Source organism: Thunnus thynnus, chromosome 7, assembly GCF_963924715.1.
Source record: "Thunnus thynnus chromosome 7, fThuThy2.1, whole genome shotgun sequence".
Lineage (NCBI taxonomy): Eukaryota > Metazoa > Chordata > Actinopteri > Scombriformes > Scombridae > Thunnus > Thunnus thynnus.
In genome coordinates, this window is record NC_089523.1 from 22,088,179 (window position 1) to 22,107,638 (window position 19,460).

Genomic DNA, 19,460 nt, shown 5'->3' on the forward strand with positions numbered 1-19,460 from the left:
TGTATCAAAATCTTTTTATTACATAATCTTTCGATTACTCTGTCCCCTGTCTAAGTCCTATCTTATCACTTTCTCCACATTTTATTTTAAATGACTACATGATGGACAATTAATTAATTAATTACAGTTGCCTGTTTGCAAATTTTTTAATGTAAACACACAGGCTCAATTCACCGCATTTACACAGAAATTGATATCTTAATTTCAGACTACAGAATAGGTTAATCTTGCACAGCCAGTACTAGGTTACTATACATTAATGACAGGGAAGTACTGTAAATTACTATGAAAGCAAATACATAAATTGGTGGTTGGGTAAAGATGTTGCACAGCTGCACAAGCTAAGTGCAGACTTCAGATGTATGTTAAGTCCAACAAGGAGGAAACCTTATTGAGAACCGCTGAAAGACATATGAGGGCATCATTAAATGGTATAATATGGCCATCTAGTGGTCTTCATTTGGAAGGTGCAGTTTACGCAAAACACTGTTCATGCTGTCAGCCTCTGTAATCACCATCATCATCCCTTCTTCGAGTGATAAGTATATTAACTGCTAGTAGAATAATGGGTTGCAGATTTTTTAATTTCTCTCAGAAATTATTTTAATTCCTACATTAACTATTGTGATGTGTCATTCTGAAGCCCTGTTTATTTAATAGCAGTTATACTTGTTTAAGTATGCAATAATTTCAACTATGTAAAACTGGGACATGTAACACATCTGACCCATTGTGAAAGTACAGAATTTTTAATATTTACTTTGAATTTATACATGTATATAATATAAAAAAATAGCATTGTATGGTACACATGCTACATAATCTGTAGTGAATAAATTAACAGAATTTAATTGTTACTTAAATAATCTGCCTTCAGACAAACTCAAGGAGACTTTTCTTGAGATGAGGTACAATATTTTTAATGTTTAAACTGGATGCAGAACAGTCACATTGCAAAATAGAATAATTGAGCACACTAATACTAAATAAATCAATCACATTTTTAGTGAGCAGCACTTTATTTAAACGTGTATTTTACTTCAATGGTTGATTAGTAATGTTATATTTGCATGTAACAACGTCTACAACAGCAGAAACATTCTTAGTTAATACTAATGAAAGCCATAACTACAATATGTGTGGCTGAGACATTTTTAACTTCATACAGCTAAGGACATTAATAATTAGTGTTATTTAGATGAAAGGAATTGATGTAACAAATACACATGTACCTGTTTGGGGCAACTTAGATCCTGTACTATTGTCCACCAAATGACTATACAGGATGGGTAGTGGGGAGGGGCATTGTCTCCACCGGACAAATATTACAGTCATATGCTCACATTCAAGCCAGAAACACTATCTGGCCATCAGGTGTTTCTTAGTGTTTTTCTCAGGCCTCAAAAGTATGATGAAACATTTTGGAGCAAAAATGCAGAACAATAAACCATAGCTTGAGGCCAGTATTGCAAAAATTTCCACAGCAACAACATATTTCCCAGGAGAGCTAACATAAGCAGGGACAAAGGTCACCCAGACAGCACAGAAGATCAGCATGCTGAAGGTGATCAGTTTGGCCTCATTGAAGTTGTCGGGGAGTTTCCTTGCAAGAAAGGCCAAGATGAGGCAGGTGCAGGCCAGCAGGCCAATGTAACCCAGAACCAGAGAGAAGCCCACCACAGAGGTCATGGCACACTCCAGAGTGACCTTTGACCCTTGGAAACCCAGATCACGTTGAGGCACAGGGGGACTGAGAGACAGCCATATGACACAGATGATAACCTATATGAAAAAGAAACACATTCTAATGTTATTATTTAATGTCAAGTGTAGTTACTTATATGTATCAAAAAATGTAATAATGTAATCAATAAAACAATATTCACACCTGTATACAGGTGAAGAGGCAGACACTTCCTCTTTGTTGGCCTGGACCAAACCACTTCATCAAGCTTTCAGCACCGGGCCGAGCTGAGCGGAAAACAGCCAGAACCACTATGGTCTTGACCAGGAGGCAGGAAACACAAAGTACAAAACTGATCCCAAATGCTGCCTGCTGGAACCGACAAGACCAGACTGATGGACGACCAATGAACACCAGTGAGCACAGGAAGCAGAGTTTCAGCGACAGAAGAAGCAGGAAGCTCAGTTCTGAATTGTTGGCTCGTACCTTGAGGTGAATCAGATTAACAGGCAAAGATGTGGTCATTTAAACAATACACTATATACTTTTTTTTCATTTTTCTAGACAAAATAATGAAAGAAAGAAATGTGAAAAATGTATACAACAAAGTCTCTGTTACATCACTCTGGGTTTTTACCATAGGTGTTTGACGGTAGGAAAGAAAAACCACAGAGACAGCTGTTGTCACAATGGCACCACACACAGCTGCTGTGGTCAAAGTAATGCCCAAAGTTTCATTAAAGGAAAGAAAGTCCAGTTGGCGAGGGATGCAGGCAGTTTGGTTAGCATTGGACCAAAACTCCGATGGACAACGCTCACACTGAAGGGAACCTAGGAGAGGAAAACAGAAAAAAGAGAGAAGGGAAACAAAACAAAAAGGTGAAAATTCAAGTGGCAAACATGAGTTTTTCTTATTTTACAAAAGTCATTTCCTCACCAGTTTTGTTATTAATCTCCCCTTCAGCACATGGGATACAGTCAAAGCAGCAGACAGGTTCCCCTTTCCTGTTGGCCTTTCGGGTACCTGGGGGGCAACTCTCACTGCACACTGAAATAGGCACCTAAACAAAAAGCCAAATCACATTGTCAAGGACAGACTCATTTTAATTGACAAAGACAATCAATTCAACTGCAAATTATTATTAGCCTTAAGACAATTTATTGGTCTGATTACCTGATTGGATCCTGTGCTCCACTGAATAGCTGACTCATTAAGGTGCAGATCAAACCCGTCCACGCGACCAATCAAAACTAGCTTTAGTGGCCCTTCAGGAGTGTTCTGCCAGTTGACAAGATCATACTTTGCTGGAATGTCGGCCCCTTGGAAATAAAACATTTCCCCCTGTGGAGTGGTGACGTTCACTTTGCTCAAGTGCTGTAACAGCTGTGAAATCATCAAAATATTGCAGAGACTGTTGACATTTTTAAAAGAAATCAGAATGTCAAAATTTCATTTACAGTTTTCACAAACATCTGGAACTATCAGTAAGAGATAATCGTGTTTACCTCTATGGGTTTAATGTGTTTTGGAGAGGAGCAGGTGGAGCTGTTGTTTCTGAGAGGGCTGTCTCTGTTGGGACAGGAGAGAAGGCTGTGAAGTGCGTGGGCTGCAGCATAAACAGCAAGGTAGACATTGTATGCCACTCGTAGCTGGGAGGTGTCGGTAAAGAGATGCTGCATCCCCTCCAGGGACTCTGTCCCATTGCAGGTCAGTAGTGAGGCTTTCTGAAGAGACCTCTTTTCAGGAGATGAAGAGGAAACATTTGATGGATAGTCAAACCTTGTTTTCAGTGGTGAAGAGGAATATGAGGAGAAAGGTTTTACATGTGACTGTGTAGCTCTAGGGCTGCATGCAAACTCTTTTTCCCAGAAATATCTTAAGAATTCATCATCAGGACGATGATTTGGGTGCAAACGTTTGAGATACTGCTCAAATCCAGGTACAGTTGAACTTCGAATGGCCACACCAAGAACTCCATTTGCCACCTTAGAGATGGTAAGATCTTGGAGAAGATCACCGCTGGTGCTCCAAGCCTCACTGGCCAGAAACTGTCTGTCAGTCACCTATAGTAAGAGGACACTGAAATAAATTATGACAGGAAAAACAGCTGGCATTTTGTTGTTACAAAATACATGGCTTTGTTTAATGATGAACCCCTTTGTCTATACAAATCCCCATGCCAGTTGCTCACATTTCTCTCAGCCAGTTCCAGAAATAGTTTCTTTACATCTGTATACCAGCAAAAGATCAGAATCACCCTCGCATTTGAAGCTTGAATTGTGTTTGCTGCACGTCTGGCATCACGCACAATAGTTTCTCTGCGGACAGTCTCTATGAATTCCAAACACACCCCTTTCCCTTGAATCTCTTCCTGAAATGTCTGAAATATGGAGCATAAAAACAAATACATATATATAAAATACAAATACAAATACATATATTGTACTATATATGAAGGAGATACATGAGAGACTTTTTCAGGCAATTTAAAATATAACAACAAAAACATACACCTGTATTGCCAATTGACCATAATCATTGTTTACTAGTACTGCTCCAATCCAAGTCCACTTGAAGCGTATGGCCAGTTGTGCAATGGCCCGGGCTTGGTAAATATCACTGGGGATTGTTCTGAAGAAGTTAGGAAACTTGGGCCTGTCACTAAGACATGGGCAGCTCGCCAAGTAGCTGATCTGAGGGAAAGACACAAAACTATTATTTTGGCACTGTTTTTACTGTAATAATATATTTTATATGAAAATCTGATCAACCTCTTGATGTAGACTGTATAAAAAAGGTTCATCAGAGATTTATTTCTTAAGGCACTGAAACCTACAACTGGTACAGAGAGAGGCCCCAGGATCAGAGACTCTATTATGGCTGTTGTAGATGTGGCAGCGCCAATAAGCAAGGGAACAGGCTGACCACCTGGTGACAGCGTTAGATATAAAATTACATGATGACAATTATTTATACTATAATCATATCAGTTGTGGTTTGGACAAAACAGATGTTAACTGTATACTAAATTACATCAAGTCATACCTGTTGTCTCTCCAGGTTGTTCATAAGCTGCAGATTGAGGCACAGGGGCTGTTAAGATGCAGCTGCTTGTGTCTCCTCCAACCAGTGACAGTGCAGCTTGCAAAGACCAGGGGTATCGGCTACAGCTATCAAGTATACGATAGCCCAGCTTCACTCCTGGTAGCAGGGTACTGTTACGATTGATTTCCTCCACCGCAAACGTCATAGCATACATATATTTTAATGATTGTTGATCTAAACTGAGACAACGGGAGAGGAAAGAAATTAACTGCAGTATCAATCAGTGAAAGAAAGAAATAATCGTCATTGACATGATTATAAAATCAACAAATGTCCAAACATCTCATGCATGCAAACATAAATCTTTTGAAATAGTTCTAACATAAAATATTGTATGACTATCTCAGATATACAGGATATCACTTTCACATTTTTATCAATAATGCCTTTTATACAACACTACAAGTCATACAAACATAACTTTCTTGCTCAAAATTATGTCGAATCAAATTAAATTTTTTTCTCTATTTTCACAAAAATATACAAGCATGACAAAAGAGAAAATATAAGAAATACAGACAATCTGCTGTCATAATATGAACAACATAATAACCACCAAACAAATTGTAACAACAATACAAGTTATGATCAGGTATTACCCAGTGCAAGGTTTATAATGTGGCGGTTTGGTGAAGACCTGCTGTATAGCTGAGGGTATGTAATGCAGATTAAAGAGTCCGCCGATAATCACATCTCCATCCTGCGAGAGGTCCTTGTTGCTCAATGTACCCCACTGAGAACATGTTATTGCCTGAACCACCTCCAGCCCCATCTGCCTGCCCACTACACTGAGAAGCAGCAGGGAGGAGGGCCACTGAGTGAGGAGCCAGTAGAACCAAGACATGTATGCAGCTGTTCTGGACATTTAACACATATATGTCACTGTTATGTCAATGTTAGAATATGCATCAACCAGAAGTGCATCAAATTCAGTTTGTGTAAAATATAATTCACATCCAACCTGCCTCATCAAACCTGCCAATGACATGCGATAAGTTCAGAGAAAATGGTGCATTACCTCATAGACAACATTCAACAGTTCCTGTTACCAAAGACAAAAGTCCCATTAAAGTGCCCAAATGTAACATCAAAGTCTCAAGTCAGCTTCCTGCAGAGAAAAATTGCATTATAAACAAAATCATAATTCACTTGGTTAAAAAGCACATATCACAAGGTCAATTGTTAAGTCTGGTTGGTATCTTGACTATAACATACACCCCACTCTGCACAAGTGAAGTGTTGATGTGGGTATTTATAATAGTTGTTAAGTCTCTTGCTAGGAAGTAAAAGTGATGACACAAGTGCACTACCTGAAATTTTTCCTCTCTAGAGTGATGGTGGAAAAACAATCAAATGCTAGCAAGTGATTACTGTGTATGAAGTTATCAGTGATGTGTGTGTATGTGTTTACAGTATGTTTACTATAAATACAATAGTGTTTCAAGTAATTCGAATGTCCCAAGGTCACTTAAGATAAGATAAACAATTGGAGAGTTTTGGGAAGCTGTTTAACTCTAACCGCAACGTGTCCCTTCTCTTAGATTTGTGGGGATTTGTGCATTGTGATTGATTCATAAAACTTAACAAAGTGTGACAGTCTAGCGTGGATCTAGTATGGGGAATTGTATACCCAGAGCAACAGGTGTGCCATTTGTCAGCTCTATTATAGTCATTTCATGAGCAATTACCTCCCATTATGCATAAGGTGGCATATGGGGAAAGAGGAGGCTGTGTTTGTGACTTTCAATAAATAGATTTTTAGTGTGATTCTTGATTGCATTCTTGATTAATTATCACTTGCTATGTAACATTTACATTGAGTACAACAAGAAATAAACATAATATGTTGAAATCAAATATTTCAATATTTTCTTGCACTGGTAGAAAAAGGCTCACATTCCCCTGATGAGCAACAATAGAAAGAAAAAGGATGGTATAACACTAAAACAACAACAACTAAAAAACTTCAGCTTTGCCACCCTCCCTTTCTCCCCGTATAATTGTTGTATTTGTTCTGTGCAAATGTTGTTGGGCAATGCAACATCTACTGTATAAATTGGTGCATAGTCATGCTTGACATGTTCACAAGTAACATGCATGAAAACATAAATGTACAGTTAGAAATGGTTTTCAACTAAAATCCATCTCAGATTAAAAACAATGACAGGAATATTTACATACTACACAAATAAAGAAATACCACTGAAAATAGAAGGAAGACTTACATTTGACCTTTGAAAAGCTGAACCCCATCTATTAAAATTAGCTGTTTGATTATTCTACACATTAAAATGATACAAAGAAAGGCATTCCCTCTCTGCTTAAACCCCAATTCTTCTTTTTTGCATCATAGTCAATGTCACAGTTTGGACCGTATGTTGATATCTACAGCTGAATAAAGGGTGGAACGGTTGCTAACATGGCTTTGGTGAAATGTCATTAAATGAGTACAAATGAATTCTGCCTCAATACAAAATCAATCTGAAATGAAATGCATCTGAGGCCCTGCCCATACTTCTTCTCCTGCCCTGATGGGTGGTACGTGCAAGATTAAACTATACTGCAAGACAATAAAAAGAGGTGACATAGCGATAAAACTAAATGACTGGGCTCAGAAAAGGAGTAAATAGGAGAAAAGTCATGTTGGCATTTCTAGATTTGCTCTTGCTCATGTATTTCATGTTATTGTCTTCATACATTTCCTCCGCTGTCTCCTTCCCTCTTTATTCCACCTCCTGCCAGTTATAGGGACAGGGGGTCCAGTCTCTTTTCTTCACACCAGCGTTGGGATCCCAACCATTTTGCCTTGTAGCAAGCAATAGAGGATCCTGCTCTCGTCACCTTAATGGTCTGCACCACCTGTGCATACAGTCCAGCCTGCATCAGCCTGTCCCTCTCAGCAGCCAAGCCTGGAGAGGTTGGCCTAACGTGGGCAGTGCGCCTATCGAACCCACCTCCTGGGACAGAGCCTCCCACACTTGCGGGATGGACCAGGGCTCGGTTGCCAACATCTGGATCATCTCTGCGTACCATGATGCCAAACGACGGTCCGGGCTATCAGGATGGCTGACAGCTGCTCTTGCCTCACTCTCTCCAGCAGTGGGGGAATGAGATGAAGAGGAGGAAAGGCGTAAAGTAGCCTCCTTGGCCATGGCGTGTGTGCAAATGTGATAGCTCAGATCGTCGTGCGGCATCAGGGAGAACCAGAGCAGGCAGTGGGTGTTATTTTGACTGGCAAACAGGTCCACTTCCGCTCTCCCTAATCGGTTCCAAATCTGCTGCACCACTTCAGGGTGTAGCACACACTTGTCTGATAGACACAGGAGGTGTTCTGAGGCCCACACCAACAGGTTCTCCGTTATCTTCAACAGGGCTGCGTAGCGGACTCCGCCTTGCCTGTTGATGTAGGCAACAGTGGTGCAGTTGTCTGTTCTCACCCACACGTTTCTCCCCTGAACCAGAGTCAGGATGTATTGGAGGACCAGGAGCCTGAAGTTTGAGGAGGTTGATGTGTCAGCTTTGCCCTGAAAGCCACACACCACCTATCGCTCTCCCCAGACAGTGGCCCCCCCACCACATCAGGGATGCATCTGTGAACACCATTATGTAGGAGGTCACTCGACCCAGCAGTGTTTCTGCCGACAGATGCTGTGGGGACCCCCCAATAACGCAGGTCCTCCTGCACTGATGGGGGAATGTTCACCAAGCAGTGCTTGTGCCTCTTGGGATCAAGCACAGGTTGGCAAACCACTGTTGAAGGTGGCACATGTGCAGGAGCCCCAGTGGAATGACTGGATGGCCCACCGCCATGAGCCACCTCGATGTGAAAATAAGCATCTTTCAGGTCAATGGTGGTGAACCAGTTGCCCAATTGAACCAGTTCCAGCAATTTCCTGATGGTTAGCATGCAGAACGTCTTTCTAGTGATGCATTGGTTCAGCTTGAGGAGACCCAAAATGGGTCTGAAACCTCCCGTCTTGTTGGTAACCAGGAAGTACACATAGTAAAGCCCCCTCTGTCTGTCGTGAGTGGAGACGATCAAGACAGCCTGTTTCAATAGCAGGTCCTGGATTTCTTCATAGAGAAAATCTATCTCCTCTTGGGAGGATAGATTTATCTCCTTGCTGCCAGAACATGGCAGAACTGGAGAGAATAACCCATTCTCAGTGTTTTGTCCGTCCACTCTGATAACACATAGTTGTGACGCCATTCCCCGTAAAACTATGTTGGGGGCAGCAGCCAGGAAGTTGTGATATTCTGATTTAGCCCTCTCTGCCGCCAAACCTTCCATAAATGGAAGTTTGACCCATGGGGGGCTGGCACCAAAAGGGCCGAGCTGATGGAGTGGTCTGTGAACACATGACCATCAGCTGCCTCAACACAGCATCAGATTTTGTGTTGGTGCGTCCATCACCCTCCGTATTTCCCACAAAAATAACCATAGAGGAGCGGAGCAGACTCAGTGTCTCCTCTCCTCAGTCCGTGAGCGGGCCCAGGGCATTACTCTCTAAGAGGGAAGTAACACTGCTGGCTGCACTAATGTAACCCCAAGTGGTGAGCTGTACACGCCGGTCCTGAGCAGGGCGGTATGAACAGCAGGATACAGTGCTGACACTAAGCAGACACGAAGCATCCTCGCTTTGATCAGTGTGTGAGCATGAGTCATTATTCCTGTGTGAGGATATAACACTGCTCACCACATCACCGTTTCCTGGGGAGATGCCCTGCACTGACTGGTCCGAGGTGGGTTGCGGTGGGTTGCTGCTGCAGTGTCTCTGTGGTAGGCATCAGCTATGCATGAAGCAAATCATGGCGAACTGAAGTTGGTGGCAGATTTCCGAAGGTCAGTGAAGTTGTGGAGACAGACGAGAGGGTGTTGTCATCATCCATCGGAGAAGCCACACAGAGTCTCAGCTGAGGTGGTTAATGTAGAATGATGTAATAATAATTTTATCATGAAAAATGTGCATTTTCAAGTCTGACCTTTATACAGGTAAAGAGGCAAACACTTCTTCTTTGTTGGCCTGGACCAAACCACTTAATCAAGGCTTCAGCACCAGGCCGAGCTGAGCGGAATGCTGCCAGAACCACTATGGTCTTGACCTGGAGGCAGGAAACACAAAGTACAAAACTGATCCCAAATGCTGCCTGCTGGAACCAACAACACCAGACTGATGGATGACCAGTGAACACCAGTGAGCACAGGAAGCAGAATTTCAGTGACAAAAGAGGCAGGAAGCTCAGTTCTGAATTGTTGGCTCAAAACCTTAAAATCAGAGAAAGGTTGTTAAAAAAAAAAGACAAACACATGAACAGTCAATGATGTATTCATTCAGATAAATTGATTATTTTAAGCATTTTTTTCCAGCCGTGCTAGCGGGGTGGCTCAAAGAATGGTAATGTCATTTTGTCTGTTGGCCCAGATTGAAATATTTCAGCAATAAGATGGGTTGTCATGACTATGCTGATTCTCTGATCTGTCCACTAGCATGTAAAACATTTCAATTATCCTTCAAAATATCTCAGCAAATATGTGATGGACTGGCACAAAATTTGGTACACACGTTCATGGTTCACAGGTCATGTATTCAAATAACTTCAGTGATCTTCTGACTTTTCCTCTAGCACCACCACAAGGTTGACATTTGTGGTTTTGAGTAACATACTGTATCTCGACTCCATTTATTTGGTGGATTGTCATGAAGTTTTAAGCACTATCATCAGGTCCAAATTTGAATTTGTATAATATTTTGGTTTATGACCACTTACCTGCAAAACTGATGGTATTCCCGCTGGCCTCAGCTATACTTTGTGTTTCCTGCTGATTAGCAAATGTTAGCATGCTAACATACTAAACTAAGATGGTGAAATTGGTAAACATTATACCGGCTGAGCATCAGCATGTTAGCATTATCACAGTGTGCATGTCCGCATGTTGACATCAGCATTTAGGAAAGAAAAGTACAGGTCTAGCCATACTCCAGCCAGCTCCCATTGGTGTCATTGAAAGAGGGGTCCAGCTGCTGAGAACCTAGTCCAATCTGTGGCCAATTTAGGCCACCAACATGAGGTTCACTCCTTCCACCTGGGTGCAGAATGGTGAAGGGAGGGAAGGGGAAGGTCTAACTTTACTGTGCCAGTTAGAGTCCAAATGGACCCTAAGGTCATCTGAAGCCAGCTGCGGCATCCCAGCCTATAGAGCTGTTCACGGTTTTGCCAAAGCACCTCCACCATCACCAGAGCTTGAGCATCATATTTGCATCTGGCCCAAACAGATGGCAACACAAGGCTAGAATAGCCCTATAAAAAAAAGTTCCTAAACTCTGTTACTAGCAAAGAAGATCATTCCACTAAACTGGAAAAACAGACTCCATTTCAAATACTTCCAGGCTCAGGTTCCTATATGGCCATTTTTATATGAACATATAAATGCGACAATGGAAGATCGCAATAAACAAGTCTGGATGCCATTTCTGACATACTGTATATAATACAGGATGAATACAGCCACATTTTTTTTTTTATTCATTGGTTTCTATGTACTTCTTTGGTACTTCTTTTGTACTATTCTTTTCTGTTTCACATATACAATACATTTATGCAAAACTGGATCCTTATTTCCAATATACAACATGCAGGACAAATACTGATATCTTTGTATCTCTTTCAGATACTGGTATTTATCTCATTTTAACTCTCTTTCTCTCTGTATTATTCTATGTTCATCTAAGTTACCACACCAAGGCACCATCCTTGCCATCTCAAAGGACTAAGTTACATCACACTTAATTCTTGATGGTTAAGGAAAGGAGGTGCTGATGAGCCACAAGTGTACAATTTCTTTACTTCATTATTTCACAAGCAATTATATCCCATTATACAGAGAGAGGTGGCACAGAGGGGAAATGGGAGGCTGTGTGCAAGTTTGTTTGTTGTTTTCAAGGTTTTGCAGATCATAGCTACCATACTGCCATAATAAAAATAGATATACAGTTGATAAATTATTATACTGTAGCTGCTGTATGGTACAGACTGAGTGTTGTAGTCACTTAAACAACAGGCTAAATTCCTGATGTGATTTCAATGTCATTCAATAAAAATCTTAAAAGTGTTCTTTTCTTTTTTGTGGTTAGGGAACATATGTACTTTATGCAGAGAGCATGGTTTGAAGCATGAGGATTTTATGGTAACTAATTAAAATGAAATGAGGCAGAATCTTGTGGATTTTGTTAAATGTTTTTATACCAAAACTTTCACAAAAAATGGACAGAAACCTGTTCATGAAAAAGCAGCCAGGTCTTTAGGGACCTATCTGCACTTTCAATGGAAGGTAAAGACCACAGTCACAAAAGAAATGACAGGAATCAACCAGACTATTGTTGTTAAAAGGCTACATTCAAAACACCCTGACTGGCCAAACACACAAGTGAAGTAGACCAACAACTCTTACCCACACGCACTAACCTCCCTGATGGGAATAGGTGTGGGATCAGTGTAAAAATGACTTGCATTGATGCAACCCATAAACACTAGTCCTTTTAAACAATCATAAAGTGGAACTGCATTCAATTTACACATGATGATTGGTTTATTCATAAAGAGAAGAACTACCTGTGAAAAACATAAAATATCTTCTTGGGCTCTGAGGGAAATTTGTCGAGACAATAACTGTGATGATGCCATAAGGGGCATCTTTGCGTGGGCATGGACACAAAAAATGGGTTATGGAGTTTGAAAGACATAGGTGTTCACCAAGCAGGGAATGAAAAAACGCTATTGAGTGAGTGAGCCTAACCTGTAGTAAGGATTAAAAGTCATTAATATTGTGGCTTCTTCTGCACAGATTTTAACTCGCCTCTTTTAATTTGTCTCTTGCAAGTCCCCTTGACACCCTAATCATGTGTGATCGAATAGTGGCATTTGGTATGAGTCCGGGAGAGTTGTATCTGTCAGTGGCATGCTGTTTATAAGTGGCATATGCCAGTATAAACCGAGAAGAGGTGCAGTTGTCCACTCTTGGACAACACTACGGTGTTGAATGCTGAGCTGTAGACCACAAACAGCATCCTCACATAGGTGTCCCTCCCTTCCAGGTGGGAGAGGGCAGTGGCGTCCTCTGTGCTTCTGTTTAAGACAGTATGCAAGTTGCAGGGGATCAAGGGTCAGGGGAAGCATGGGACAGATGAGGGATTTAACCAGCCTCTCTTGCTGGCTTGCTATAGGGGTGAGAGCTATGGGGCACTAGTCATTGAGATTGCCCACTTTCTGCTGTTTGGAGGTGAGGGTGATGGTGGTGTATTTGAAGCCGGTGGGGCTAGTCCAGAGGGAGAAGAACAGGTTAAATATGTTTGTGTTTACCCCTGCCAGAAGGTGGCTGCAGACCTTCAGGACGTGTCCAGTGATGCTGTCAGGGCTGGTTGCCTAGCGTGGGTTGATCCGCATGAACGCCTATTATATATATTGTATCAAAATCTTTTTATTACATAATCTTTCGATTACTCTGTCCCCTGTCTAAGTCCTATCTTATCACTTCCTCCGCATTTTATTTTAAGTGACTACATGATGGACAATTAATTAATTAATTACAGTTGCCTGTTTGCAAATTGTTCAGGCTCATTTCACTGCATTTAGACAGAAATTGATATCTTAATTTCAGACTACAGAATAGGTTCATCTTGCACAGCCAGTACTAGGTTACTATACATTAATGATAGGGAAGTACTGTAAATTACTATTAAAGCAAATACATAAATTGGTGGTTGGGTAAAGATGTTGCACAGCTGCACAAGCTAAGTGCAGACTTCAGATGTATGTTTAGTCCAACAAGGAAGGAACCTTGATGAGAGATGCTGAAAGACATATCAGAGCATCATTAAATGGTGTAATATGGCCATCTAGTGGTCTTCATTTGGAAGGTGCAGTTTACGCAAAACACTGTTCATGCTGTCAGCCTCTGTAATCACCATCATCATCCCTTTTTCAAGTGATGAGTATATTAATTGCTGGTAGAATAATGGGTTGCAGATTTTTTAATTTCTCTCAGAAATTATTTTAATTCCTACATTAACTATTGTGATGTGTCATTCTGAAGCCCTGTTTATTTAATAGCAGTTATACTTGTTTAAGTATGCAATCATTTCAACTATGTAAAACTGGGACATGTAACACATCTGACCCATTGTGAAAGTACAGAATATTTAATATTTACTTTGAATTCATACATGTAAATAATATAATAAAAACAGCATTGTATGATACACATGCTACATAATCTGTAGTGAATAAATTAACGGAATTTAATTGTTAGTTAAATAATCTGCCTTCAGACAAACTCAAGGAGACTTTTCTTGAGATGAGGTACAATATTTTTAATGTTTAAACTGGATGCAGAGTCACAGTCACATTGCAAAATAAATCAATCACATTTTTAGTGAGCAGCATTTTATTTAAATGTGTATTTTACTTCAATGGTTGATTAGTAATGTTATATTTGCATGTAACAACGTCTACAACAGCAGAAACATTCTTAGTTAATACTAATGAAAGCCATAACTACAATATGTGTGGCTGAGACATTTTTAACTTCATACAGCTAAGGACATTAACAATTAGCATTAATTAAATGAAAGAAATTGATATAACAAATAGACATGTGCCTGTTTAGGGCCACTTCTACTATTATCCACCAAATGGTTACAAAGGATGGCTAGTGGGGAGGGGCATTGTCTCCACCGGACAAATATCACAGTCATATGCTCACATTCAAGCCAGAAATACTATCTGGCCATCAGGTGTTTCTTAGTGTTTTTCTCAGGCTTCAAAAGTATGATGAAACATTTTGGAGCAAAAATGCAGAACAATAAACCATAGCTTGAGGCCAGTATTGCAAAAATTTCCACAGCAACAACATATTTCCCAGGAGAGCTAACATAAGCAGGGACAAAGGTCACCCAGACAGCACAGAAGATCAGCATGCTGAAGGTGATCAGTTTGGCCTCATTGAAGTTGTCGGGGAGTTTCCTTGCAAGAAAGGCCAAGATGAGGCAGGTGCAGGCCAGCAGGCCAATGTAACCCAGAACCAGAGAGAAGCCCACCACAGAGGTCATGGCACACTCCAGAGTGACCTTTGACCCTTGGAAACCCAGATCACGTTGAGGCACAGGGGGACTGAGAGACAGCCATATGACACAGATGATAACCTATATGAAAAGGAAACACATTCTAATGTTATTATTTAATGTCAAGTGTAGTTACTTATATGTATCAAAAAATGTAATAATGTAATCAATAAAACAATATTCACACCTGTATACAGGTGAAGAGGCAGACACTTCCTCTTTGTTGGCCTGGACCAAACCACTTCATCAAGCTTTCAGCACCGGGCCGAGCTGAGCGGAAAACAGCCAGAACCACTATGGTCTTGACCAGGAGGCAGGAAACACAAAGTACAAAACTGATCCCAAATGCTGCCTGCTGGAACCGACAAGACCAGACTGATGGACGACCAATGAACACCAGTGAGCACAGGAAGCAGAGTTTCAGCGACAGAAGAAGCACGAAGCTCAGTTCTGAATTGTTGGCTCGTACCTTGAGGTGAATCAGATTAACAGGCAAAGATGTGGCCATTTAAACAATAAAATACTTTTTTTCATTTTTCTAGACAAAATAATGAAAGAAAGAAATGTGACAAATGTATACAACAAAGTCTCTGTTACATCACTCTGGGTTTTTACCATAGGTGTTTGACGGTAGGAAATGAAAACCACAGAGACAGCTGTTGTCACAATGGTACCAGACACAGCTGCTGTGGTCAGAGTAATGCCCAAGGTTTCATTAAAGGAAAGAAAGTCCAGCTGGCGAGGGATGCAGGCAGTTCGGTTAGCATTGGACCAAAACTCTGATGGACAACGCTCACAGTGAAGGGAACCTAGGAGAGGAAAACAGAAGAGAGAGAGAAGGGAAATAAAACAAAAAGGTGAAAATTTAAGTTGCAAACATGAGTTTTTCTTATCTTACAAAGTCATTTCCTCACTAGTTTTGTTATTAATCTCCCCTTCAGCACATGGGATACAGTCAAAGCAGCAGACAGGTTCCCCTTTCCTGTTGGCCTTTCGGGTACCTGGGGGGCAACTCTCACTGCACACTGAAATAGGCACCTAAACAAAAAGCCAAATCATATTGTCAAGGACAGAATCATTTTAATTGACAAAGACAATCATTTCAACTGCAAATTGTTATTAGCCTTAAGACAATTTATTGGTCTGATTACCTGATTGGATCCTGTGCTCCACTGAATAGCTGACTCATTAAGGTGCAGAACAAACCCATCCACGCGACCAATCAAAACTAGCTTTAGTGGCCCTTCAGGAGTGTTCTGCCAGTTGACAAGATCATACTTTGCTGGAATGTCGGCCCCTTGGAAATAAAACATTTCCCCCTGTGGAGTGGTGACGTTCACTTTGCTCAAGTGCTGTAACAGCTGTGAAATCATCAAAATGTTGAAGAGACTGTTGACATTTTAAAAAGAATCAGCATGTGAAAATTTAATTTACAATTTTCACAAACATCTGGAACTATCAGTCAGAGATAATCGTGTTTACCTCTATGGGTTTAATGTGTTTTGGAGAGGAGCAGGTGGAGCTGTTGTTTCTGAGAGGGCTGTCTCTGTTGGGGCAGGAGAGAAGGCTGTGAAGTGCGTGGGCTGCAGCATAAACAGCAAGGTAGACATTGTATGCCACTCGTAGCTGGGAGGTGTCGGTAAAGAGATGCTGCATCCCCTCCAGGGACTCTGTCCCATTGCAGGTCGGTAGTGAGGCTTTCTGAAGAGACCTCTTTTCAGGAGATGAAGAGGAAACATTTGATGGATAGTAAAACCGTGCTTTCAGTGGTGAAGAGGAATATGAGGAGAAAGGTTTTACATGTGACTGTGTAGCTCTAGGGCTGCATGCAAACTCTTTTTCCCAGAAATATCTTAAGAATTCATCATCAGGACGATGATTTGGGTGCAAACGTTTGAGGTACTGCTCAAATCCAGGTACAGTTGAACTTCGAATGGCCACACCAAGAACTCCATTTGCCACCTTAGAGATGGTAAGATCTTGGAGAAGATCACTGCTGGTGCTCCAAGCCTCACTGGCCAGAAACTGTCTGTCAGTCACCTATAGTAAGAGGACACTGAAATAAATTATGACAGGAAAAACAGCTGGCATTTTGTTGTTACAAAGTACATGGCTTTGTTTAATGATGAACCCCTTTGTCTATACAAATCCCCATGCCAGTTGCTCACATTTCTCTCAGCCAGTTCCAGAAATAGTTTCTTTACATCTGTATACCAGCAAAAGATCAGAATCACCCTCGTAGTCGAAGCTTGAATTGGGTTTGCTGCACGTCTGGCATCATGCACAATATTTTCTCTGCGGACAGTCTCTATGAATTCCAAACACACCCCTTTCCCTCGAATCTCTTCCTGAAATGTCTGAAATATGGAGCATAAAAACAAATACATATATATTGTTTGCACCATACATGAAGGAGATACATGAGAGACTTTTCAGGCAATTTAAAATATAACAACAAAAACATACACCTGTATTGCCAATTGACCATAATCATTGTTTACTAGTACTGCTCCAATCCAAGTCCACTTGAAGCGTATGGCCAGTTGTGCAATGGCCCGGGCTTGGTAAATATCACTGGGGATTGTTCTGAAGAAGTTAGGAAACTTGGGCCTGTCACTAAGACATGGGCAGCTCGCCCAGTAGCTGATCTGAGGGAAAGACACAAAACTATTATTTTGACACTGTTTTTACTATAATAATGCATCTTTTTTATGAAAATCTTATCAACCTCTTGATGTAGACTGTATAAAAAAGGTTCATCAGAGATTTATTTCTTGAGGCACTGAAACTCACAACTGGTACAGAGAGAGGCCCCAGGATACTAGACAGCATTATGGCTGTTGTAGATGTGGCAGCGCCAATAAGCAAGGGAACAGGCTGACCACCTGGTGATAGCGTTAGATATAAAATTACATAATGACAATCATTTATACTATAATCATATCAGTTGTTGTTTGGACAAAACAGATGTTAACTGTATACTAAATTACATCAAGTCATACCTGTTGTCTCTCCAGGTTGTTCATAAGCTGCAGATTGAGGCACAGGGGCTGTTAAGATGCAGCTGCTTGTGTCTCCTCCAACCAGTGACAGTGCAGCTTGCAAAGACCAGGGGTATCGGCTACAGCTATCAAGTATACGGTAGCCCAGCTTCACTCCTGGTAGAAGGGTGCTGTTATGATTGATTTCCTCCACCGCAAATGTCATAGCGTACATATATTTTAATGACTCTGGATCTAAACTGAGACCACGGGAGAGGAAAGAAATTAATTGCAGTATCAATCAGTGAAAGATAAAAATAATCATCATGGACAGGATTATAAAATCGACAAATGTCCAAACATTTCATGCATGCAAATATAAATCTTTTGAAATAATTTACAATAATTAAAATACTGTATGACTATCTCAGATATACAGGATGTCACATTTTCTCATTTATAATGTGCCTCTTATAAAACACTACCAGTACTACTAACATTATATAACGTCAACATTACATTAAGTTTTTTTCAGTTTTTTACAAAAATATTTAAGCATGGCAAAAGAGAAAATATAAAAAATACAATCTGCTATCATAATATGAACAACATAATAACCACCAAACATATTGTAAAAGAAAACAAACCATACAAAGTTGTGATCAGGTATTACCCAGTGCAAGGTTTAGAATGTGGCAGCTTGTTGAAGACCTGCTGTATAGCTGAGGGTATGTAATACAGATTAAAGAGTCCACCGATAATCACATCTCCATCCTGCGAGAGGCCTTTTTTGCTCGGTGTACCCCACCGAGAACACACTATTGCCTGAACCACCTTTAACCCCATCTGTCTGCCCACTACACTGAGAAGCAGCAGGGAGGAGGGCCACTGAGTGAGGAGCCAGTAGAACCAAGACATGTATGCAGCTGTTCTGGACATTTAACACATATATGTCACTGTTATGTCAATGTTAGAATATGCATCAACCAGAAGTGCATCAAATTCAGTTTGTGTAAACTATAATTCACATCCAACCTGCCTCATCAAACCTGCCAATGGCATACGATAAGTTCAGAGAAAATGGTGCATTACCTCATAGACAACATTCAACAGTTCCTGTAACCAAAGACAAAAGTCCCATTAAAGTGCCCAAATGTAACATCGAAGTCTCAAGTCAGCTTCCTGCAGAGAAAAATTGCATTATAAACAGAATCATAATTCACTTGGTTAAAAAGCACATATCACAAGGTCAATTGTTAAGTCTGGTTGGTATCTTGACTATAACATACACCCCACCCTGCACAAGTGAAGTGTTGATGTGGGTATTTATAATAGTTGTAAAGCCTTTTGCTAGGAAGTAAAAGTGATGACACACGTGCACTACCTGAAATTTTTCCTCTCTAGAGTGATGGTGGAAAAACAATCAAATGCCAGCAAGTGATTACTGTGTATGAAGTTATCAGTGATGTGTGTGTATGTGTTTACAGTATGGTCACTTAAGATAAGACAAACAATTGGAGAGTTTTGGGAAGCTGTTTAACTCTGACCTCAACGTGTCCCTTCTCTTAGAT

At 40.7% G+C, this 19,460-nt stretch overlaps 2 protein-coding genes across 2 annotated transcripts; both read right to left on the bottom strand.

The window, feature by feature from the left end:
- Positions 1–956: 956 nt before the first annotated feature.
- LOC137186875 (extracellular calcium-sensing receptor-like) lies at positions 957–4,935 on the bottom strand. Its single transcript, XM_067595906.1, has 9 exons — positions 4,731–4,935; positions 4,522–4,613; positions 4,232–4,378; positions 3,191–3,748; positions 2,859–3,068; positions 2,622–2,745; positions 2,322–2,515; positions 1,889–2,170; positions 957–1,782 (listed from the first exon to the last, which is right to left on the bottom strand). The coding sequence occupies exons 1-9, from the start codon at positions 4,933–4,935 to the stop codon at positions 1,360–1,362; spliced, it is 2,235 nt and encodes a 744-aa protein (XP_067452007.1). The 3' UTR covers positions 957–1,359.
- A 9,298-nt stretch (positions 4,936–14,233) lies between these two features.
- LOC137186876 (extracellular calcium-sensing receptor-like) lies at positions 14,234–18,807 on the bottom strand. The gene is made up of 12 exons (XM_067595907.1): positions 18,563–18,807; positions 17,911–18,149; positions 17,711–17,793; positions 17,377–17,556; positions 17,077–17,265; positions 16,709–16,948; positions 16,391–16,621; positions 16,060–16,269; positions 15,823–15,946; positions 15,524–15,717; positions 15,096–15,377; positions 14,234–14,989 (listed from the first exon to the last, which is right to left on the bottom strand). The coding sequence occupies exons 1-12, from the start codon at positions 18,805–18,807 to the stop codon at positions 14,567–14,569; spliced, it is 2,640 nt and encodes an 879-aa protein (XP_067452008.1). The 3' UTR covers positions 14,234–14,566.
- Between the last annotated feature and the right edge of the window lie 653 nt (positions 18,808–19,460).